This window comes from Oncorhynchus keta, chromosome 2 (assembly GCF_023373465.1).
Source record: "Oncorhynchus keta strain PuntledgeMale-10-30-2019 chromosome 2, Oket_V2, whole genome shotgun sequence".
NCBI lineage: Eukaryota > Metazoa > Chordata > Actinopteri > Salmoniformes > Salmonidae > Oncorhynchus > Oncorhynchus keta.
The window spans coordinates 53,024,765-53,049,210 of record NC_068422.1 but is presented as its reverse complement, the minus strand read 5'-3'; the positions used below and the strand labels follow the sequence as shown (position 1 = coordinate 53,049,210).

The following is a 24,446-nucleotide window of genomic DNA, read 5'->3' as shown; positions in this document are numbered from 1 at the left end:
CTTCACAATTGCGTCACACCATCCATACAGCGTCTCCGACCACCTTTTCGGATCAAGCATGAATTGTCTCTTTATGCCAATTCAAATGCTCGAGGTACACATGGTACTTTTGTACACTATCAATACTTAAAATGTATGCTCTGTTCCAAATCTGAGTTCTCCCACCTGTTTTCATAATAATGCTGCCATTTATAAATGAGGCCATGTGTTCTTTTACTTGAGTTGGACAGCTGTGTACTACATTATTTAGGACAGTACTACATTATTTAGGACATTTTTGTAGCTCAAGTTCTTTATTCAAGGATTTAGAGCACCTATCCAATTTCAGATTTCTAAATACATCTAATTGTACAAGTGTTTTACATTTTTAATGACTATTTTACACGTGTTTCTCAGCAGTTTAATTTTGTTGAAGTGTTTGTACCAGGAGTTAACAACATTGCTCTTGATGATCTACAGCGGTATGCAGGCTTTTCTGCCCAGTGCTACCACCACGCTCTTCAACGAGACCATCAATTAGGTGTGGTTAGAACTGGGCTTGAACAAAAAAGCCAGTATAAACCTGTAGCTTGTCAAAAGCAATTGTGGCCATCCCTGAGTTGTATTTACAAAGTTGACTATATCTGATGAATGTACATGTGGTTGTACCTTTTTTTTTAGTTCTAAGGCAATTTTGTTTACAGTAATGTACTACTAGTCATTTTCCCAGTGGAAAATCAGCTGTTAATATTAAATCAATACGAACTACATTATTTCTGACGCCAGTTGTCATTATTGTTTAAGTTGAGTTTTATTGCTGTATTATGTTGCTTCATCACCAATGTTTTCCAGCATTCAGCTTTGACCTACTACAGTAGCTGTGTTGGTATTGTACTTCAAACTATGTGTGGGCAGTTTGCTTAGCATTTAAACCTTCTCAAACAGCCCAATTCATAATCTTCAGAGTGATAAAGGCAATCACAGTGTCCTGCTGTTAAAAGGATGGGGGCGTGTGGGGTTGCCTGAGCTGCAGACAGCTGTATTGGTCCTCTAATACAGGACGATTTAACAAAACAAAAACATTTATTTATTTAGGACAGTATGACAAATCCTGCAAAGCACGACTGTCTCGGAATGTACAGCGTGAGACTCCCATTACTGTACTGAAACATAATGATTAATCTTAGATCATTGTAGTTAGGAGTATGTTTGCTCCGAAAAATGTAAGCAAGCATGAACGATTATTGAAGGAAATCAAGTTACCACCCTGAATTTACAGGTGTACCTGTTTTTCAATGCTCACTTCTTTTTGAGGTAAAACATAAGTCCTAGAATTAAGAATAATTCCTAGAATTGGGAATTCTGTGGTGTTCCAGGATTTCATGATGCAGCAGACCATGCTGAGGGTGAAGGATCCAGTGAAATCCCTGGACTTCTATACCAGGATCATGGGAATGACGTGAGTGCCAACCGTTGCCCCACCAATGTTGTCTGGTCATTGGATCACGAGAAATACAGTCCCTCTACTCTTTCAAATAAAACTTTAACTAGATTAATTTCATGACAGTTTTAACCAAAGTAAATTGATTTAGGACGAGCAGTAATAGAAATAGGACGAGGTGAAGGTACTTATTTACTTACTTGACAGTTACTTAGTAAAATGCTACAATAAGCTAGCTTTGGTCCTGCACTTCTTGGAATGAAGATGACAAGTTGGCTAAAATATTAAACAAATGGCATAACCCTGAAACCAGCCTGAACTCTGTGCTCAACACGTGGCACACGTATTGAGCGCAGCTGTCAGGCTGGTTCATGAGACTATCGACTGGCAATAATCAAATGGTAAAACACTACAATCCTCCTGACGCGTCAATAGAGCAGATACTTTGCCATTTTCCAATATGTAGTGCTGTTTCTCCCCTCATGCAGTCATACAACACGGGTAACTTTTCTTTGTCCCTTCCCTCCAGGTTACTCCAAAAGTTTGACTTCCCCTCCATGCACTTCTCCCTTTACTTCCTGGGTTACGAGGACAAGAAGGAGATCCCTGCTGACGTGAAAGAAAGAACGGCCTGGACCTTCTCCAGACGAGCCACCATTGAGCTCACCCAGTAAGGCTGCTTTGGATTTTGGGCGATAGTCAAAAGCGCTTCTCACTATTCACAAGAGGCCTGGGCATGATCAGAAGGTCTACATTTTACTCCAGTCCTAGAGATATCCTTGAAATGTTTTTTTAGTGCGGGCGTGGTGTGGATTATCAGAGGAGCCAGGGGGGCTCAACTCCCCTGAAGGAGACGTTGGCTGCCCTAAATGCAACAAAATTAAAACTGGGGGATCTTCTAAATAATTCCAATTTAACCATTCTCTAATTTGTTTAAAATGCAGTGGTAAATATGAAAATTAACGAACACCCCCACCTCTCTGTCATGGTTATTTGTATTTGGTTGGTGGTTATTTGTGGTGGCGATGTCCATGCAGATTATTTTTTTGCCTCGGCTGAGATTTTCCTTTGTACTTCCTCTTTTTCGCCATTTGTTTTGACATGCATACTCGATAAAAAAAAAAGAAGCCTTTATTCCAATGCATTAGATGTACAGTGCATTCGGAAAGTATTCATACCCCTTGAGTTTTTCCACATTTTGTTACGTTACAGCCTTATTTTAAAATGAATTACATTTTTCCCTCGATCTACACATAATACCCCATAATGACAAAGCAAAAACTGGTCAAAATCTGAAATAATCACATTTACACATGTATTTAGACTCAACTTTGTTGAAGCACCTTTTGACAGCAATTACAGCTAGAGTCTTCTTGGGTATGACGCTACAAGCTTGGCACACCTGAATTTGGGGAGTTTGTCCCATTCTTCTCTGCAGATCCCCTCAAGCTCTGTCAGGTTGGATGGGGAGCGTCGCTGCACAGCTATTTTCAGGTCTCCAGAGATATTTGATTGGGTTCAAGTCCGGGCTCTGGCTGGGGCACTCAAGAACGTTTAGACTCATCCCGAAGCCACTCCTGCATTGTCTTGACTGTGTGCTTAGGGTCATTGTGTTGTTGGAAGGTGAACCTTCCCCCCATTCTGAGGTTATGCGCACTCTCTATGAGCAGATTTTCATCAAGGATCTCTCTGTACTTTGCTTCGTTTATGTTTCCCTCCCTGACATGTCACCCAGTTCCTGCTGCTGAAAAACAACCCCACAACATGTTGCCACCACCATGCTTTACCGTAGGGTTGTTGCCAGGTTTCCTCCAGACGTGACGCTTGGAAATTCAGGCCAAAGAGTTCAATCTTGGTTTCGCCAGACCAGAGAATCCCTTCCCTTTCTAAAAAGCTGTTTGCTTTGTCAATATGGGCTATTGTGTGTAGATTGAGGAAAAATGTATTTAATCCGTTTTAGAATAAGGTTATAATGTGGCGAAGGGGTCTGAATACTTTCTGAATGCACTCTGTTGATTTATCATTGTTAAATCAGCTGTTTATAGTGCTCATTGCTTTGTTTTTCAGGTGCGTGCAGGTTTTTAACTTTTTTAAATTATTTTTTTTACTTGCAATACCTGATGATCGATAATATTACTAGACAACTAGCTACAGCTAGACAACTGCATCCAAGTATATGTTAATGACATTAGGCCGATTGTTGACTCTTTCGGTCAGAAGCATTACATTTTGTAATGGCATTGGCATACATTATTTTGGATTTGTGTGCCCATGAGAATTGTTTTTACTGCAAAATGTAATTAAATGTTACATAGTTACGCTTACAGTGCATTTTTGAAACCTCCAAGATATGATTCGAACAGGGTTTAAGTTATCTTTAAATTGCTAAATGCTTAATAATGACATTGTCGATAAGGAAAGGTAGTGTTATGTCACACAATCTGTGATGACTCCACGCATTAACTCATGAATTATGGACAACTCATGAACCATGGTGTAAAACATGTTTTGAATCAATTCCTGTATTATATTGAATGTGGGCTACCTATTCTGCGTGTGTTCCTGTTTGCCTTGGCTGAGAGGGTAGGCTACCGGCACTGGTATAGCCCACTTTTAAATTTAACTTAAAAAGCCATTGAAAGCATGGTGAGCGTTACTTTTTTGACCGCGACCGGCGAATCGGTCAACACTACATCACTGGCTTCTGGTAGGCCTATTTGAAGCTCACAGTAATACACATTGTAGCCTAGCCTAATAAGTTGACCTTGTGTTTAGGGTGACCTTCCTGTTTTTCCTAGAATGGTTTCAGCCTCATTTCAGGTGTCCCAACTTCTCAGGCTACATTTTCAATTTGTCAGCAAGACACACATGCAGTTTGGATGCTGGAATTGTTTTGAAATGGACGTACATGCCTACTTTTTAAAGTAATTTGTTTGACAATCAGATAAATGTCATGATGGGTTGTGTTCATGCCACATTAAAAGGTAATTTATTTTTTTAAATATCGGATGTGTTATCTTACATTCCTATAATTTTTGATAGTTTTGTATTGCATTGTTTTTTTTCTGTGCCTCCTAGTAACTGGGGCTCTGAGAGTGACGCTAGCCAGTCTTACCACAATGGCAACTCGGACCCTCGTGGCTTTGGTGAGTCTCTACTCTACACTGAAGCTCAGTAATCATCCCATAGGACCTTGCCGTACCACTGTACGTAAAGTCTGCTGGAATAATCAATTATTTTTTTCAGTTATAAGGCATTGTAAGACTTCTCATTGACATGTTTGACCCACTTTTGTCTTATTGTATATCTGTAAGAAGGACACTTTTTAAAAGGCCCATGCATGCTTATAACCAGTTATAAAGCATTATATCTGCAGGCTTCATTGTTACCCACCCTGCCATTTATATCTTTTGGATTGTTATTCTTCCTAATGGATAGTTTTTGTTCAAGACTTAGATATACACCCTCAGCTGTTCTCCAAGTCGTTGAGTTGATTAACTGCATACTAACTGTAAACTAGTTAGTCAGCAATGTGTTATGTTCATTCTCGCGCATCATAGGGCACATTGGAATTGCGGTGCCTGACGTCTATGCTGCCTGCAAGCTGTTTGAAGAGCAAGCAGTCACCTTTGTCAAGAAGCCTGATGATGGTAAGAGTAGTCCCACAGTACTACGCACACTTGGCTTTTTTTGTAAGCAAAATTTGGGTGTGTGAAACATTTGCTTGGTGTCATAAAATATTTGAGACAAGTGGGTTAAAAAGTGTGCGTGTGTTTGGACACCTACTCATTCAAGGGTTTTTATTTTTGTAGATAATATTGAAGATATCAAAACTATGAAATATCACATGGAATCGTGTAGTAACCAAAAAAGTGTTCAACAAATCAAAATCTATTTTAGATTCTTCAAAGTAGCCACCCTTTGCCTTTGACAGCTTTGCACACTCTTGGAATAATTAGGCATCTTCAAACTTTTGACTTGTACTGTATATGCAGTACAAGTCAAAGAAGTTTGATAACATGATAATTCCCATTATTTGCTTGACTATGCCTTCTGGATACATTCCTGCTGGGTTCCATAAAAATGAAGGTCTTAAGAAACCACCTCATGCTTTCACCCAGTCTTCCCCGTCAGACCCCAGGCTCCCACAGGTGTTCCCAAGCCATTTTGTCATTTTCACTTTGCTCCCGTTCTCCTTCCTCCATAGCCACCCGATCGATATACACGTGCGTTGGCCTTAATCATCTTTACTTTAAGATGAGGTAAAGTTGATTAATTCAGCACTGTAGCACTGAGTCATCTCACACTGCAGGAGATGTGATGCTATTATTACAGCAAACTTCCCCTTCGGTGATGTGGCCTCCTGTATACAAGGATCTGTGGCTATTCTTTTAAGCGTTGTACCTTTGACAAACCCATCACTAAAAGTTGACAATAGTGTCTGAAATGACATTATCTCTGCTACTCACCATGATCTGGGTATGTGTGACATTCAATTAAATTCATAGTAGTCTCTTGTGCACAGTTAGCTGTCCTTCCTCTCCTACAAGCATCCCCTGTAACAATATACATAAAGTGGTATAGTTCCCCAGAGACTCTTACCCACTTCCTTAATTTATGACCCCCACTTCCCTGTAATGTTAATTAATGCCTTGGTTTTTGGGACTCCACAGAATACACTGTCGGTCCTGCCAGACTCTGCAATTATAACAGCCTTATGCAAACATTGTCTCAAACACAAGCCCCGCATGTACCTCACCACCTGCTACAAATACATTTGTACATAAATCATTCCATCTCACCCATAATACATTAGTCACTACTACTAATCCACTTCTATAGTTATAAACATACTAAAACATTCAAGTCAAATAGTTCATTTCCATCAATCCTTCCTCTGGAACAATGATCACTCTTATGTTCCACGACACCTAGAAACATATTGACTTGAACATGGAAGAAAGACGATACATGTTTAATAATTTCACACTACCCTTGATGCTACTAAGACTGGGAAAGAACCATTTGTTCTGTTCTATGCCCATGGAATGCTCGTCTCCAAGCCAGTCTCCTTCCTCATCCTCGGGTGTTAACGCAAGACCGACTATGAGCCTTGTATGTAATTAATTGAGCCTTGTATGTAATTAATTGTGCTGTATCATCCATTAATCCATATGTATTGATGCGCTTTAACATTAGGTTTCAGATGACAAAACATCTGGTAAAACAAAACCCCTTCATCCAGTACCCCCTCATGGTTGGTCCAAGCTATCATCTAGTGGCTTCTCAAATAACCTCCCTCTCGGAGGACACTGAACGATAAGGTTTCACAAGGAGAAAAACCCTCCCTTGACCCAATAATTTCGAGCAGCGCATCTTCCCCTCACATTGTGCTCTCCTCACAGCTCACAGCTCATCACAGGAATTCAAGCCCCTCAACCTAGCACACCATCACGGTTAGAAAGTAAATTTACAAACCTTATACTTTTTAAAATGTATTTTTAATTTGACCTTTATTTAACCAGGTAGGCTAGTTGAGAACAAGTTCTCATTTACAACTGTGACCTGGCCAAGATAAGGCATAGCAGTGTGAACAGACAACAGAGTTACACATGGAGTAAACAATTAACAAGTCAATAATACAGTAGAAAAAAAGGGGAGTCTATATACATTGTGTGCAAAAGGCATGAGGTAGGCGAATAATTACAATTTTGCAGATTAACACTGGAGTGATAAATGATCAGATGGTCATGTACAGGTAGAGATATTGGTGTGCAAAAGAGCAGAAAATAAAATAAAAACAGTATGGGGATGAGGTAGGTAAAAATGGGTGGGCTATTTACCGATAGACTATGTACAGCGGCAGCGCTCGGTTAGCTGCTCAGATAGCAGATGTTTGAAGTTGGTGAGGGAGATAAAAGTCTCCAACTTCAGCGATTTTGCAATTCGTTCCAGTCACAGGCAGCAGAGAACTGGAACGATAGGCGGCCAAATTAGGTGTTGGCTTTAGGGATGATCGGTGAGATACACCTGCTGGAGCGCGTGTTACGGGTGGGTGTTGCTATCGTGACCAGTGAACTGAGATAAGGCGGAGCTTTACCTAGCATGGACTTGTAGATGACCTGGAGCCAGTGGGTCTGGCGACGAATATGTAGCGAGGGCCAGCCGATTAGAGCATACAGGTCGCAGTGGTGGGTGGTATAAGGTGCTTTAGTGACAAAACGGATGGCACTGTGATAAACTGCATCCAGTTTGCTGAGTAGAGTGTTGGAAGCAATTTTGTAGATGACATCGCCGAAGTCGAGGATCGGTAGGATAGTCAGTTTTACTAGGGTAAGTTTGGCGGCATGAGTGAAGGAGGCTTTGTTGCGGAATAGAAAGCCGACTCTTGATTTGATTTTCGATTGGAGATGTTTGATGAGTTTACAGTCTAGCCAGACACCTAGGTACTTATAGATGTCCACATATTCAAGGTCGGAACCATCCAGGGTGGTAATGCTGGTCAAGCGTGCGGGTGCAGGCAGCGAACGTTTGAAAAGCATGCATTTGGTTTTACTAGCGTTTAAGAGCAGTTGGAGGCCACGGAAGGAGTGTTGTATGGCATTGAAGCTCGTTTGGAGGTTAGATGGCACAGTGTCCAAGGACGAGCCGGAAGTATATAGAATGGTGTCGTCTGCGTAGAGGTGGATCCGGGAATCGCCTGCAGCAAGAGCAACATCATTGATATATACAGAGAAAAGAGTCTGCCCGAGAATTGAACCCTGTGGCACCCCCATAGAGACTTGAAAATAAAAGAAAGCCGCACACTCTTGGAGCTCAGATGCAAAAATGTAATACCAAAGTTTCGACAGCCAAGCTGTCTTCATCAGGGTATAGTCACAAACACTGCGGGATGACTCGTTTATATAGTGTCAAAAGACACAGGTGTCTGTAATCATGGCCAGGAGTGGCCTAATATCATTGGTTAATAATCAAATATTAAAATGTCATACAAAGAACAGCATACAAACAAATGGATAGCATACGATCATAGATTCATTTGACTATACAAGTTTACACACAATTACAATGGCAAAGTCACAATAATCACAAGAATGGCTTCAGATCAACGTCTACCCCCAGAGACTGCCAGAGGACCGGACAGCATGCTCTCCGATTTGACACACTGAACACTGTCTGCAAAGTAATTGGTGAACCAGGCAAGGTAGTCATCCGAAAAACCGAGGCTACTGAGTCTGCCGATAAGAATATGGTGATTGACAGAGTCGAAAGCCTTGGCAAGGTCGATGAAGATGGCTGCTCAGTACTGTCTTTTATCGATGGCGGTTATGATATCGTTTAGTACCTTGAGCGTGGCTGAGGTGCACCCGTGACCGGCTCGGAAACCAGATTGCACAGCGAAGAAGGTATGGTGGGATTTGAGATGGTCAGTCATACCCCAAATAAAGTATTACAGGCACGGTTGACCCACCCCCTTCTCCAGCACTCATCCTTTTAGCGTCTTCAATGGTTCTTCAGATAGCGTTAGTTTATCTTCCCAACGGCACATGGGTAACTCATGCCCGTCACAGTTGATGCCATTATAATGTCCCGATTCTCAATATCTGAGGAAATGTTCTGATTTTTCCAAGTACACGAGTCTCTCACCTGAGCCGCTACCACCATTCTGTACAGTCTATTCTGTCTGGTTATTTTTCCCACCAGTACATCAGCAGTATGAGAGGAGTTTGACCTTGATCTCACTCCACATGCACAGCCTCATGCCATACTCCTGCTGCTCGTACTCAAGTTGCTGGCTCAGACTCGGATCACAGGTAGGAGTGGTGAGAAACAAGGTCGTAGTGAACGCCTTTGTCGCTATTCTTCAGCCGGTTAGGGAGGGTTGAGGTTCACAATGTTCTTGGTCAAATTATCCACCCCATGCATCAAGATACCATCTGTGGTCACCTTTGCCATCTCGCAGTTACCGGGTCAGGGAGTTGGAGCTCTAACCCTTCGGGAGAAATCCCAAAAATACAGCAGACCCAATCTGGTGAGATTTGTATCGAAACAAAGACAAGAACAACAGCAATACACATCACAATCCATTTGGAGTAACGGTCAACCATTACTAACATATATTTTCCTTTTTATATGCAGACTGAACAAAATACATTTGCATATATACCAATCGGCTGGTTCCCAGGGAACTGGTTATTTCCCCTTGAGCCCTTGACTTTCATCATGATTAAAAAACAAACACTGCCTGTTAAATAAAAAATAAACTAATTAGAATTACAGCTCTAACTCCATAAGGAAATAATTGTATCCCAAAAGGTAATGGTAAAATAGACTATAGATGTCCCTCATTCATATTTCTTTAGAGGTTGATCAGGCCTCACCAGAAAGTCAGGACAAGTAGTTCAACACCATTAAGTGTTCTTTCCCTGTACTTCTTCAATAACCGTTTAACAACATTTCAAACATTTTCCATCATTCTGCAAACCCAGTTCACAACCAATTTTTAAGACCAGAAACAATAATTCAAACATGATATTAACACCACTAACACATATTCATAACCGAGGGATACTAATACACACAATGTTTTATCTTCTTGCTTGAATTTTTAAATATTTTTTACCATTAGTGTGTCGAATATATTAGGGGGCTAAACCCTCCTAGGTATGCAGTGCCTGCAGTACCTAGTCCTACGTTTCAACTGGGTTGAGGTCGGGTAATTTGGAGGCCAAGTCATCTGATGCAGCATTCCATCACTCAGTCTTGGTCAAGTATCCCTTGCACAACCTGGAAGTGTGTTTTGGGTTATTGTCCTGTTGAAAAACAAATGATAGTCCCACTAAGCGCAAACCAGATGGGATGGCGTATCGCTGCAGAATGCTGTGGTAGCCATGCTTGTTGAGTGTGCCTTGAATTCTAAATAAATCACTGACCGTGTCACCAGGAATGCACCATCACACCGCCTCCATGCTTCACGGTGGGAACCACACATGTGGAGATCATCCGTTAACCTACTCTGCGTCTCACAAAGACGAGACCAAAAATTTAATTTGGGAAAAAATAAATAATAATTTGGACTCATCCGATCAAAGGACAGATTTCCACCGGTCTAATGTCCATTGGTCATGTTCCTTGGCCCAAGCAAGTCTTCTTCTTATTGGTGTCCTTTAGTAGTGGTTTCTTTGCAGCAATTTGACCATGAAGGCCTGATTCACGCAGTCTCCTCTGAACACTTGATGTTGAGGTGTGTTTGTTACTTGAGCTGCAATTTCTGAGGCTGGTAACTCGAAAGCACTTATCCTCTGCAGCAGATGTAACTCTGGGTCTTCCATTCCTGTGGTGGTCCTCATGAGAGCCAGTTTCAGCATAGCGCTGGATGGTTTTTGCGACTGCAAAAATAAAGAAGAAACATTCAAAGTTCTCAACATTTTCCAGATTGACTGACCTTCATGTCTTAAAGTAATGATGAACTGTCGTTTCTCTGATTTATTTGAGCTGTTCTTGTCACAACACAACTGATTGGCTCAAACACATTAAGAATAATAGAAATTCCACAAATGTACTTTTAACAAGGCACACCTGTTAATGACATTTACATTTAATTGAAATGCATTCCAGGTGACTACTTCATGAAGCTGGTTGAGAGAATGCCAAAAGTGTGCAAAGCTGTCATCAAGGCAAAGGGTGTCAACTTTGAAGAATTTGAAATATAAAATACATTTTGAATTAATTTTTGGTTACTACATGAGTCCATGTGTTATTTGATAGTTTTGATGCCTTCACTATTACTCTACAAATGTTGAAAATAGTACAAATAAAAACCCTTGAATGAGTAGGTGTCAACTTTTGACTGGTACTGTATTATATTTATGCCAGATGTATAGACAGACTTGAGGATTGTTGTGCTGGCATTCCTCAATGGTGTTAGTTTTCATAGCTTAGCATTTTGCCAAATGGGTGAGGGAATCATCATATTTGTCTAGAGTTCTCTGTAGTTAAAACATAGGATTGGGTTACATTACATTTACATTTACATTTAAGTCATTTAGCAGACGCTCTTATCCAGAGCGACTTACAAATTGGTGCATACACCTTATGACATCCAGTGGAACAGCCACTTACAATAGTGCATCTAAATCTTTCTAGGGGGGTGAGAAGGATTACTTACCCTATCCTAGGTATTCCTTGAAGAGGTGGGGTTTCAGGTGTCTCCGGAAGGTGGTGATTGACTCCGCTGTCCTGGCGTCGTGAGGGAGTTTGTTCCACCATTGGGGGCCAGAGCAGCGAACAGTTTTGACTGGGCTGAGCGGGAACTGTACTTCCTCAGTGGTAGGGAGGCGAGCAGGCCAGAGGTGGATGAACGCAGTGCCCTTGTTTGGGTGTAGGGCCTGATCAGAGCCTGGAGGTACTGAGGTGCCGTTCCCCTCACAGCTCCGTAGGCAAGCACCATGGTCTTGTAGCGGATGCGAGCTTCAACTGGAAGCCAGTGGAGAGAGCGGAGGAGCGGGGTGACGTGAGAGAACTTGGGAAGGTTGAACACCAGACGGGCTGCGGCGTTCTGGATTAGTTGTAGGGGTTTAATGGCACAGGCAGGGAGCCCAGCCAACAGCGAGTTGCAGTAATCAAGACGGGAGATGACAAGTGCCTGGATTAGGACCTGCGCCGCTTCCTGTGTGAGGCAGGGTCGTACTCTGCGGATGTTGTAGAGCATGAACCTACAGGAACGGGACACCGCCTTGATGTTAGTTGAGAACGACAGGGTGTTGTCCAGGATCACGCCAAGGTTCTTAGCGCTCTGGGAGGAGGACACAATGGAGTTGTCAACCGTGATGGCGAGATCATGGAACGGGCAATCCTTCCCGGGAGGAAGAGGAGCTCCGTCTTGCTGAGGTTCAGCTTGAGGTGGTGATCCGTCATCCACACTGATATGTCTGCCAGACATGCAGAGATGCGATTCGCCACCTGGTCATCAGAAGGGGGAAAGGAGAAGATTAATTGTGTGTCGTCTGCATAGCAATGATAGGAGAGACCATGTGAGGTTATGACAGAGCCAAGTGACTTGGTGTATAGCGAGAATAAGAGAGGGCCTAGAACAGAGCCCTGGGGGACACCAGTGGTGAGAGCGCGTGGTGAGGAGACAGATTCTCGCCACGCCACCTGGTAGGAGCGACCTGTCAGGTAGGACGCAATCCAAGCGTGGGCCGCGCCGTAGATGCCCAACTCGGAGAGGGTGGAGAGGAGGATCTGATGGTTCACAGTATCGAAGGCAGCCGATAGGTCTAGAAGGATGAGAGCAGAGGAGAGAGAGTTAGCTTTAGCAGTGCGGAGCGCCTCCGTGATACAGAGAAGAGCAGTCTCAGTTGAATGACTAGTCTTGAAACCTGACTGATTTGGATCAAGAAGGTCATTCTGAGAGAGATAGCGGTAGAGCTGGCCAAGGACGGCACGCTCAAGAGTTTTGGAGAGAAAAGAGAGAAGGGATACTGGTCTGTAGTTGTTGACATCGGAGGGATCGAGTGTAGGTTTTTTCAGAAGGGGTGCAACTCTCGCTCTCTTGAAGACGGGAGGGACGTAGCCAGCGGTCAGGGATGAGTTGATGAGCGAGGTGAGGTAAGGGAGAAGGTCTCCGGAAATGGTCTGGAGAAGAGAGGAGGGGATAGGGTCAAGCGGGCAGGTTGTTGGGCGGCCGGCCGTCACAAGACGCGAGATTTCATCTGGAGAGAGAGGGGAGAAAGAGGTCAGAGCATAGGGTAGGGCAGTGTGAGCAGAACCAGCGGTGTCGTTTGACTTAGCAAACGAGGATCGGATGTCGTCGACCTTCTTTTCAAAATGGTTGGCGAAGTCATCTGCAGAGAGGGGGAGGAGGGGGGGATTCAGGAGGGAGGAGGTGGCAAAGAGCTTCCTAGGGTTAGAGGCAGATGCTTGGAATTTAGAATGGTAGAAAGTGGCTTTAGCAGCAGAGACAGAGGAGGAAAATGTAGAGAGGAGGGAGTGAAAGGATGCCAGGTCCGCAGGGAGGCGAGTTTTCCTCCATTTCCGCTCGGCTGCCCGGAGCCCTGTTCTGTGAGCTCTCAATGAGTCGTCGAGCCACGGAGCGGGAGGGGAGGACCGAGCCGGCCTGGAGGATAGGGGACATAGAGAGTCAAAGGATGCAGAAAGGGAGGAGAGGAGGGTTGAGGAGGCAGAATCAGGAGATAGGTTGGAGAAAGTTTGAGCAGAGGGAAGAGATGATAGGATGGAAGAGGAGAGAGTAGCGGGGGAGAGAGAGCGAAGGTTGGGACGGCGCGATACCATCCGAGTAGGGGCAGTGTGGGAAGTGTTGGATGAGAGGGAAAAGGATACAAGGTAGTGGTCGGAGACTTGGAGGGGAGTTGCAATGAGGTTAGTAGAAGAGCAGCATCTAGTAAAGATGAGGTCAAGCGTATTGCCTGCCTTGTGAGTAGGGGGGGAAGGTGAGAGGGTGAGGTCAAAAGAGGAGAGGAGTGGAAAGAAGGAGGCAGAGAGGAATGAGTCAAAGGTAGACGTGGGGAGGTTAAAGTCGCCCAGAACTGTGAGAGGTGAGCCGTCCTCAGGAAAGGAGCTTATCAAGGCATCAAGCTCATTGATGAACTCTCCAAGGGAACCTGGAGGGCGATAAATGATAAGGATGTTAAGCTTGAAAGGGCTGGTAACTGTGACAGCATGGAATTCAAAGGAGGCGATAGACAGATGGGTAAGGGGAGAAAGAGAGAAAGACCACTTGGGAGAGATGAGGATCCCGGTGCCACCACCCCGCTGACCAGAAGCTCTCGGGGTGTGCGAGAACACGTGGGCGGACGAGGAGAGAGCAGTAGGAGTAGCAGTGTTATCTGTGGTGATCCATGTTTCCGTCAGTGCCAAGAAGTCGAGGGACTGGAGGGAGGCATAGGCTGAGATGAACTCTGCCTTGTTGGCCGCAGATCGGCAGTTCCAGAGGCTACCGGAGACCTGGAACTCCACGTGGGTCGTACGCGCTGGGACCACCAGATTAGGGTGGCCGCGGCCACGCGGTGTGGAGCGTTTGTATGATCTGTGCAGAGAGGAGAGAACAGGGATAGACAGACACATAGTTGACAGGCTACAGAAAAGGCTACGCTAATGCAAGGAGATTGGAACGACAAGTGGACTACACGTCTCGAATGTTCAGAAAGTTAAGCTTACATAGCAAGAATCTTATTGACTAAAATGGTTAAAATGATACAGTACTGCTGAAGTAGGCTAGCTGGCAGTAGCTGCGTTGTTGACACTACACTAATCAAGTCGTTCCGTTGAGTGTAATAGTTTCTACAGTGCTACTATTCGGGGGGCTAGCTGGCTAGCTAGCAGTGTTGTTTACGTTACGTTGCGTTAAAAGAACGACAATAGCTGGCTAGCTAACCTAGGAAATCGCTCTAGACTACACAATTATCTTTGAAACAAAGACGGCTATGTAACTAGCTATGTAGCTAGCTACGATCAAACAAATCAAACCGTTGTACTGTAATGAAATGAAATGAAAATGTGATACTACCTGACCGGGTTGTTGAATTCAATTCAGTAACGTGTGTGGTGACGTTGGCTAGCTGTTAGCTGTTGGCTAGCTAGCAGAGTCTCCTACGTTAAGGACGACAAATAGCTGGCTAGCGAACCTCAGTGAATTAAGATAATCACTCCAAGACTACACACTCTAAACTACACAATTATCTTGGAAACAAAGACAGCTGTGTAGCTAGCTAACACTAAACTAATCAAGTCGTTCAGTTGAGTGAATAGCACTACAGTGATGCTAATCTGTGGGCGTTAGCTAGCGTTGCTAGCTCCTGGGCGAATAGCAGTGAAGGCTACGTTAGGGCGACGAAATACGATAATTATGCAATTATCTCTGATACAAGGACGGCTATGTAGCTAGCTAAGAAGAATTGCTAAGATTAGACAAATCAAACCGTTGTACTATAATGAAATGTAATGAAAAAGTTATACAACCTGCAGAGCGAAGTGCGAATGCGACCGCTCGCTCCAACCCGGGAGCATTACATTACGAGAACTGTCTTGGCAACATGACATCATTGATTTCACATAAAAGTGAGGCAGTTTTGGTCAATAACATTACCACTTCATGGCCACATTGAGGCATGTTCTATATGACATATCAAAGTTAACTGTTGAGCGCCCTGTTGAGCGTGGCCCAGGTGTTACTGTTGGTGGGTATGATTAACACCTTTTCAATGTGTGTTGCTTCAGTCACAGGGAAATCATCCTGGTGTTTGTATGGTTATGTATGAAACCAGGAAGAGTCCATTTACTGTTTGGAGCTTACAGAAAAGTTTTTGTAAATTCAATAAACTAAATGGATAATGCAATTCTATAAATATCTTTTCTTAGACGCAACAGTTAATTTAGGATATTTCTTACTCTGGAAATACTTTAATTCAGCTCATGTGCTCTTTGGATGTTTTATATTCTATTCTTGCTCCAATGTGTATCCTGACAATTTTAATCCGGAGCATTTCTATCTATCTCATGGTGTTTTGTCTTCTACTCCATTCTCGTCTCTCTATCACCCTCTGCTCTTCTTTCAGGTAAAATGAAGGGGTTGGCGTTTGTACAGGACCCTGATGGCTACTGGATCGAGATTCTCAGCCCCAACAACATGGTCTCCATCACCTCTTAAAGAGGCAACAAGGACCCCCCAACGGGATACAGTGGCGTTATTTGGGATGTAGATTTTGCCAACAATTTAGGAAACCCCCCCCCAGTTCCATGAAGGATACTTATGGGAGTAGCAGTGACACGACATAAGGACAAGGCACACTCTTCTATTGTATTGAGAGCTCGTGGCAATGAAATGCAACCCGGCATTGGGAAAAGGGCCAATCGTAAAGAATTAGGGTTGTATTTCTCATTGAGTTTAATGGCTGAACACCGGTTTGGCGGACATTTTGTTTTGAGTATACAGCGATGCCTGACTTAACCTTCTAATGTGCAGTAAAGCTAAACACCACTGTTCAAAGCTACAGTTACTGTTGTCGTTTTTTCTTTATTTAAACTCTGTTTTACATGAAGGTAGAGTGAGCAATATAACATTAGTGATAGTCTTGGCAGATTGGAATTCTGCTGTGGACCCCGCCACAATGTTGTCTGAAATGTCAAATTGTGGAGTCTACCTTTTTACTGTAGACTTATGCAATCAGCAAACCTGTCTTTTGGTTTTTACTTGTCCTGGGCCCGGTTTCCCAAAAGCATCTTAAAGAAGGCTAAGTTTATTGTTAAGATCCCATAGTGCTATTGTTCTAACGATGAGCTTCGCCTGAAGATGCTTTTGGGAAACCGGGCCCAGGGACTGTATCCACAAAGCGTCTCAGAGATGGAAAATTTGGTCGTAAGTGCTGAGAAGAGACGTTTTTACACCTAATCTTATGCTAAAAGCTATGCATGAAGCCTCGAGTCATAGGGGTCCTACCTAGTCGACATATGTAGGACATCTCATGAGGAGTTGGAGTTTAGTTGAAAGAATGTTTTGATATTTCTGTATGAATAATCTGGATCTACATGCTTTTGAAAATGATTTCATATGATAATCCTTAATTGTTTTGTCACCTACACCAGAGAAGTGCCGTGAAATGTGCTAATTTACAGGGTCAGCCATAATAGTATGGAGACCCTGGAGCAAATTAGGGTTATGTGCCTTGTTCAAGGACACCGACATTTTTCACCTTGACAGTTTAGGTATTCGAACCAGTGACCTTTCAGTTGCTGGCACAACACTATAACCGCTAGGCTAACTGCTGCCCTATATCTGCAGGTTAATAAATTAATACTTATTTTGGTTATTTAATTAACCTTATCCGTATGTCAAATATCCATTTGTAGCGCAATAACATGTTTTTAAAAAGTGCCTAAATTGGGCCTTTAACTTTGATTCTGTAAGATGAAAAATGAAATGCAACATTATTGGCAAGGGAAATGATGCCAGCGGTAGCGTGTTGATATAACTAACGGCTGAAACTTTAGTTTTAGAAGTGGGGGGGCATAATTTCTTTTTTTTTCAGGGGTAGATCAGCTTTTATATTGCAGACTGTGGTTTACAGCAATGTAATTGTCTGCATTTCCAATCCCCCCCAATTTTTTGGTGAATATATATTTTCCTTTTATTAACCCTACCATTCCTCCACTAATTGAATTAAACTAATGGACACTTAGGCTTCTACTTCCAGCTTATACATACTATATACATTTCACGGACACAGTATATTTGACGATAGTTGTTTTGTTTTTAGTTCCATCCTTCAGCTCCACACAAGCCCTCCCATATCTGAACACCATTGCCATCAATTTTTTTCAACTGTGCTGTGATGTTTCACAAGTTCAGAATCTCTTTATTCTCATATATTATACATATTGTAAATTACGTCCCTGCCTGCTTCTGGATTTACTGCCACCTGTACGGACACACGTGTGAGTGTGTAAGAGAGAAAGGGTGAGAACATACAACTGACAAGTCCAAAATCGATGTCTACCTCTCAACATAGATGTTATTTAATTAGGCAAGTCAGTTAAGAACAAATCCTTATTTACAATGACGGCCTGGGATTTAAATAAATACAATAGAAATATAGGACCAAACACATCACAAGAAGAGACACAACACCACATAGAGACCTAAGATGGCAACACAGCATGGTACAAACATTATTGGGCACAGTCAACAGCACAAAGGTCAAGAAGGTAGAGACAATACATCACACAAAGCAGCCACAACTGTCAAAGTGACCATGATTGATTCTGAATGAAGAGATTGAGATAAAACTGTCCATTTTGAGTTGTTTGTTGCAGCTCGTTCCAGTTGCTAGCTGCAGCGAACTGAAAAGAGGAGCGACCCAGGGATGTGTGTGCCTTGGGGACCTTTAACAGAATGTGATTGGCAGAATGGGTGTTGTATGTGAAGGATGAGGGCTGCAGTAGATATCTGAGGGTTTTATAAATGAGCATCAACCAGTGGGTCTTGCGACGGGTATACAGAGATGACTAGTTGACAGAGGAGTATAGAGTGCAGTGATGTGTCCTATAAGGAGCATTGGTGGCCAATCTGATTGCCAAATGGTAAAGAAAATCTAGCTGCTCGAGAGCACCCTTACCTGCCGATCTATATATTATGTCTCCGTAATCTAGCATGGGTAGGATGGCCATCTGAATCAGGGTTAGTTTGGCTGCTGTGGTGAAAGAGGAGTGATTACAATTGAGGAAATCAAGTCTAGATTTAACTTTAGCCTGCAGCTTTGATATGTGCTGAGAGAAGGACAGTGCACCTTCTAGCCATACTCCCAAATACTTGTATGCGGTGACTACCTCAAGCTCTAAACGGTCAGAGGTAGTAATAATGCCTGTGGGAGGAGGGACATTCTTCTTACCAGACCACATTACCTCTTTTATTGCTCTGTGCATCTAGTACCTGGGTGAGTCTAGTTTAGTTTTTAGATGCACACTTTAATATATTTGCCTGTGCTGTTATGTATGACTGTCTACACCCCAGCCGTCTTCGGTTAAAGCGTTAGACACCCATCTAGAAGGCACATGTACGCTGATATGGTCGCCAGGTGTGCAGCGTTTCCTCCGACACATTGGCGTGGCTGGCTTCTAGATTGGCGTGGAAGGCATCCAGACCTTATGAAAGTTGCACAGTATACCCTTAATCTTAAAACAAATCTAGTGATACTGAACATAACATTTCTTCCATACATTGTGGGATGAAAACCAACTTTCCAATTAATGGCAATGCATTTATTAGCCACCACAAATGGTAGGTTACACAGTTTCCTCTGATAAATGTCCTGTATCAACATTTCCAAGCAAACAAAAACAGGGAGAATCTGTAGACAGAGTATCTCAGCCTCTGTCAGAATTCAGCCAGCCTTCAAAAGACCACAACATATGCAAATGTGTCCCCTTTTGTGCTTTACACCTCCAGCAGAATAATACAATTTCTGAGTGCATGATATTCAGTCTTAAATTACTGCAGTTTATGTCTGAGATGATATGAACATGACTGGGCATTCTAACATATCTGTATCCATTCATCATCAATAAAGCCTCTATCAACCCTTGATACGGTTTGAAAATAGCGTCCGTCTTGTCCAGTGTTTGCTGACAGAGAGAATCAAGTGTTGTCTGCAAAAATTCACCTCACCTCTGTCAGTCTGGTCTTCCCTGGCTGCCTGACTCTGCTGAGACCCCTGTCACCATCTGATCCTCCTAAAATGAGGCATGACAAAGAATTACCTTGGTGTACATTTATACATTGATTCTATTGTTGGATTATACAATGGTTCAATAACTGAAATGCCCAGACTGTACAGTGGCTTGTGAAAGTACTCACCCACTTGGCATTTTTCCTATTTTGTTGCCCTACAACCTGGAATAAAAAAAAAATGTAGGTTTGTATCATTTGATTTACACAACATGCCTACCATGTTGAAGATGCAAAATATTTATTGTTAAACAAACAAGAAATAAGACACAGAACTTGAGCGTGCATAACTATTTACCCCCCCCCCCCCAAAGGTAATACTTTGTAGAGCCACCTTTTGCAGCAATTACAGCTGCAAGTCTCTTGGGGTATGCCACTATAAGCTTGGCACATCTAGCCACTGGGATTTTTGCTCATTCTTCAAGGTAAAACTGCTCCAGCTCCTTCAAGTTGGATGGGTTCCACTGGTGTACAGCAATCTTTGTCATACCACAGATTCTAAATTGGATTGAGGTCTGGGCTTTGACTAGGCCATTCCAAGACATATAAATGTTTCCCCTTAAACCACTTGAGTTTTGCTTTAGCAGTATGGTTAGCGTAATTTTCCCGCAGAAAGGTGAACCTCTGTCCCAGTCTCAAATCTCTGGGAGACTGAAAAAGGTATCCCTCAAGAATTTCCCTTTATTTAGCACCATTCATGATTCCTTCAATTCTGACCAGTTTCCCAGTCCCTGCCGATATATATATATATAATATATATATATAAAAAACATCCCCTTAGCATGATGCTGCCACCACCATGCTTCACTGCGTGGATGAGGTTCCCGGGGTGATGAGGTGTTGGGTTTGCGCCAGACATAGCGTTTTCCTTGATGGCCAAAAAGCTACATTTTAGTCTCATCTGACCAGAGTACCTTCTTCTGTATGTTTGGGGAGTTTTTCACATGCCTTTTCCAAACACCAAACGTGTTTGCTTATTTATTTTCTTTAAGTAATTGGAATTTTTCTGGCCACTCTTCCGTAAAGCCCAGCTCTGTGGAGTGTACGGCTTAAAGTGGTCCTGTGGAGCTTTGCAGCGCCTTTAGGGTTACATTTGGTCTCTTTGTTGCATCTCTGATTAATGCCCTCCTTGCCTGGTCCATGCATTTTGGTGGCCGGCCCTCTCTTGGCAGGTTTCCATTTTTTTAAATAATGGATTTAATGGTCCTCCGTGGGATGTTCAAAGTTTTGGATATATTTTTTTATTTCTCCACGACTTTGTCCCTGACCTGTTTGGAGCGCTCCTTGGTCTTCATGGTGCCGCTTGCTTGGTGGTGCTCATTGCTTAGTGGTGTTGCAGACTCTGGGGCCTTTCAGAACAGGTCTATATCTACTGAGATCATGTGACAGATCATGTGACACTTAAATAAAATCAACCTGTGCCCACCTAACTAATTATGTCACTTCTGAAGGTAATTGGCTGCACCAGATCTTATTTAGGGGCTTCATAGCAAAGGCGGTGAATATATATGCATGCACAATTTTTCCATTTTTATAGAATTGTTTTAAAACAATTATTATTATTTTTTTCGCTTCACGAATTTGGACAATCCTGTGTGTGTGTATAACATGAAATCCAAATAAAAATCAATTTAAACTACAGGTAGTAATGCAACAAAAAAGTTAACTCCAAGGGGGATGAATACACTATGTGCTGCATCCTCTCAGGCACACCCTTCTCATTAACCCGTGGTGAGTTATTCACAATTTTTGTTGAACAAATGTTTAAGATGTAAGATGGTTAAATAAAGAGCAAAATGATTGATTATCTGGCCGCGACCGGGAGGTCCATGGGGCGACGCACAATTGGCCTAGCGTCGTCCGGGTTAGGGAGGGTTTGGCCAGTAGGGATATCTTTGTCTCATCACTCACTAGCGACTCCTGTGGCGGGCTGGGCACAGTGCATGCTAACCAGGTCGCCAGGTGCACGGTGTTTCCTCCGACACATTGGTGCGGCTGGCTTCCGGGTTGGATGCGCGCTGTGTTAAGCAGTGCGGCTTGGTTGGGTTGTGTTTCGGAGGACGTATGGCTTTCGACCTTCGTCTCTCCCGAGGCCATACGGGAGATGTAGCGATGAGACAAGATCGTGAGTTGGCTTCAAACCAAGACAGGCCTTTCCTTTATCATTTCTTTAAAATGTTCAGATAACCACCTGTGTGTGTGTCCTTTCCCTCTCCATTCTGCAGGACAACCTTCTGTATTCATCCAGGTGACTGCAACATAACTATTCAACATAATAGACTTAGTAGTTATTGGACGTTGAGTGTTTCTTTGAACTATGAATACTGCTCCAGTGTTAATGTTATGGTGTGGCATTGGGTGTGCCGTGTTTTGGTAGCTTTCGTTATACTCAGGGGACCTGACTCAGACACATTGTGGCAGCTTTACCCACCTGGTGGCCTGTAATTGGCTATAATAAGAATGGTGGCAACAGAGACAATGGGAGGATGTCCTGCAAAGAGCTAATCTTTTTTCCATACTTCCTTATTGGCGCGTGAGTGTCATTTACGGTTTAGGTTCACATGCCACTTACCGGAGGTCCTCCTGTGTGTTCCAGTCTCCTGACCCCTGAAGCAACGCTGCCACCACTGCTGCACCTTCGGCCCAGACAAAACGTTATACTCCGCTAGCGTCTCACGTAAACAAGGATGGACATTTCAAATTCCTTCATTAGAGTGTGACCACTTACGTTGTTAATCACATGCCATTTATCCTACTTCCACTTGTGTGTTCCAGGCTGCCTGTTGCCGGAGCTCCGGAGACTTTGCTTAACTGACTACAGTGAAGCTGCAGGCCGCTGTTGTCACCAGGCTAAGTTCCCACACTTTCTTCGCAGAGAGGATCCGAGATGGACAAACTTAGCAGAAAATCAATGGTACATTAGTACAGCATATTGGTTAAATGCAAAGATTCTGTTTTTTATATTTTACTCTCTACATTTGGTTATGTTTTGTCTGACTAGTACACCCTACTGTCTTTCAGTTGGCTTTAGTTCTGCATTGACTGAACACGTCTTTATCATCGAGTTTAGTTTTAGCACTACATACATACAGTACATTTGAAAAGTTCTGTATTCTGGTGTCCCTGTGTGTCTGCTCCCACTGTCACTGAGGTCGCTGAGCTGTTGGTGAGAAACAGGGCATCGGTCAACGTAGGTGACCTGTGGAATTTCACCCCTCTGAGGCTGCAGCCAAGGGAAAATAGCTAAGAGATCTGCTGATGTTCAAGGTTAGTCTTCCTTCCTGTGCCTTTCCTATTGGATCTTCAACAATAATTGTTTGATTGACTGAAGGCTACTTGCATGCTTTAAAAAAAAATGTCATTACCATGCTATATATATATAATGATATCCTTTTACTTGAGATGCTTTTCATACATTTGAATGACTAACCTGTCTGTGTGTATCCCCACCAAGAAGAACTGTGATGGTAACATGTCTTTGGACATGGTGAAGGAGGGAGACACGGGCATCCAGGACAAGCTGGAAGGAGATGCTGCTCTCCTTGAGCACAGGGCTGACGACAACGCTCAGGTCAAAGGAGGCTCACCTCCCTGCGCAACACAGCCTGATATACATCAGGCCCTTGAAGACGTTTTACATGCTGTACGGTTTGCTATAAGGTTTTTACATAGACATAGATGACTCATACAAAACACATACTCTGACATTGTGGCCTATGTAACAGCTTGGATGTCATCAGGTTTTAGAAGACATTGTATGCATTGTTTAGTTCAGAAAACCATCCCTTCCATCACATAAAATATCACCCATTCTATGATGAGACACAGTGGAAAGCCTACATATGTATTAGTGTGAATGTCAGTCTTTAGGCATGTCATGGGGATGTTAAATCATGTCCTCTGTCTCTCTTGCTTTTTTTCTTCTGTCCTCTTCTCTCCTCTACAGCACATGCACATTGCGGCCCTCCTGATCAAGTGCCATGTCCGTATGAACGCCACAGACAAGTAGTTAGCCTTCAACCTGCTCCACATGGCAGCTCAGAATGTAAACATAGTGAATGTATGCATGTTATCTCTCTATTTGAACAAGTCTTCGACTTGCAATGACGTAGTCTGGTCACAATAATTCTAATCCAATATATTTTGACACACATGGCTAGAGAAACCCCTTATCACCCAGTAACTCTCCATCTGATCAAGTTCTCCTCCTTCCTCATACTGAAGATAATGTATATGTGCCCTGTTGATAGACACTATGCCACGAGAAGCGGGATCACCAGCTCAAACTGTCCAATCTCTGGAGTGGACAACAGACATTTCTCTAATCTGTGCTTGACTCGGGCCCATGTGCCACCCAGCCAAATGGACTAATGCATGAATCATTTAGCTTAACATTTTGTGTATATTTCATACAAGCTTGCAGGTTATGTTATTTCTTTGCAACTCACAGCAAATGTGTAAACATATTCTGTAATCGTGTCCCTCAGGGCTACAATGTTAAAAGTCAGTCTCCATTCCCTTATACACTGAAGTGAACTGATGTACAGTGGACCAGCAGCAGTCAGTTTGTAACCTGACACCACTGGAGGTCTTGATGGTATTTGTGAACAAGAAAGAAAACAAGTAGGCACTCAGTGAAAGCACAAAGCTTTTGGGAACTATTTACAGGTAACATATATAAAATAATACATATAAGTAGGACCAGATCAGCCTATAGTTTACAACAACATGAACGTGACCATATCCCTGGCCAACGCCAGGAGCTCCCTCATCCCAATACCACTC

General features: G+C 43.0%; 2 protein-coding genes across 4 annotated transcripts in view; both read left to right on the top strand.

Annotated features, from left to right (window-relative positions):
• LOC118402764 (lactoylglutathione lyase-like) overlaps window positions 1–16,433 on the top strand; it is a 28,159-nt gene extending 11,726 nt beyond the window's left edge. Inside the window, exons 2-6 of the mRNA XM_035800990.2 lie at window positions 1,356–1,438; window positions 1,950–2,090; window positions 4,499–4,566; window positions 4,981–5,070; window positions 15,997–16,433. Of these exons, the coding sequence (XP_035656883.1) occupies window positions 1,356–1,438; window positions 1,950–2,090; window positions 4,499–4,566; window positions 4,981–5,070; window positions 15,997–16,088 (474 nt within the window). The 3' untranslated portion in view covers window positions 16,089–16,433. The remainder of the gene's footprint in view (window positions 1–1,355; window positions 1,439–1,949; window positions 2,091–4,498; window positions 4,567–4,980; window positions 5,071–15,996) is intronic.
• A 3,597-nt stretch (window positions 16,434–20,030) lies between these two features.
• On the top strand, window positions 20,031–23,856 carry LOC118402771 (poly [ADP-ribose] polymerase tankyrase-2-like). Of its 3 annotated transcripts, XR_004829563.2 has the most exons (4): window positions 20,034–22,575; window positions 22,813–22,928; window positions 23,119–23,304; window positions 23,608–23,856. XR_004829563.2 is itself a non-coding variant. In XM_035801001.2 (3 exons), exons 1-3 carry the CDS (start codon window positions 22,920–22,922, stop codon window positions 23,668–23,670), a joined length of 261 nt encoding a protein of 86 aa, XP_035656894.1. In that variant the 5' UTR covers window positions 20,031–22,919; the 3' UTR covers window positions 23,671–23,856. The 3 variants fall into 3 exon arrangements, 1 of the variants encoding a protein (XP_035656894.1); XM_035801001.2 differs by having other exon boundaries at window positions 20,031–22,928; window positions 23,116–23,304; XR_008078816.1 differs by having other exon boundaries at window positions 20,038–22,928.
• Window positions 23,857–24,446: the final 590 nt, after the last annotated feature.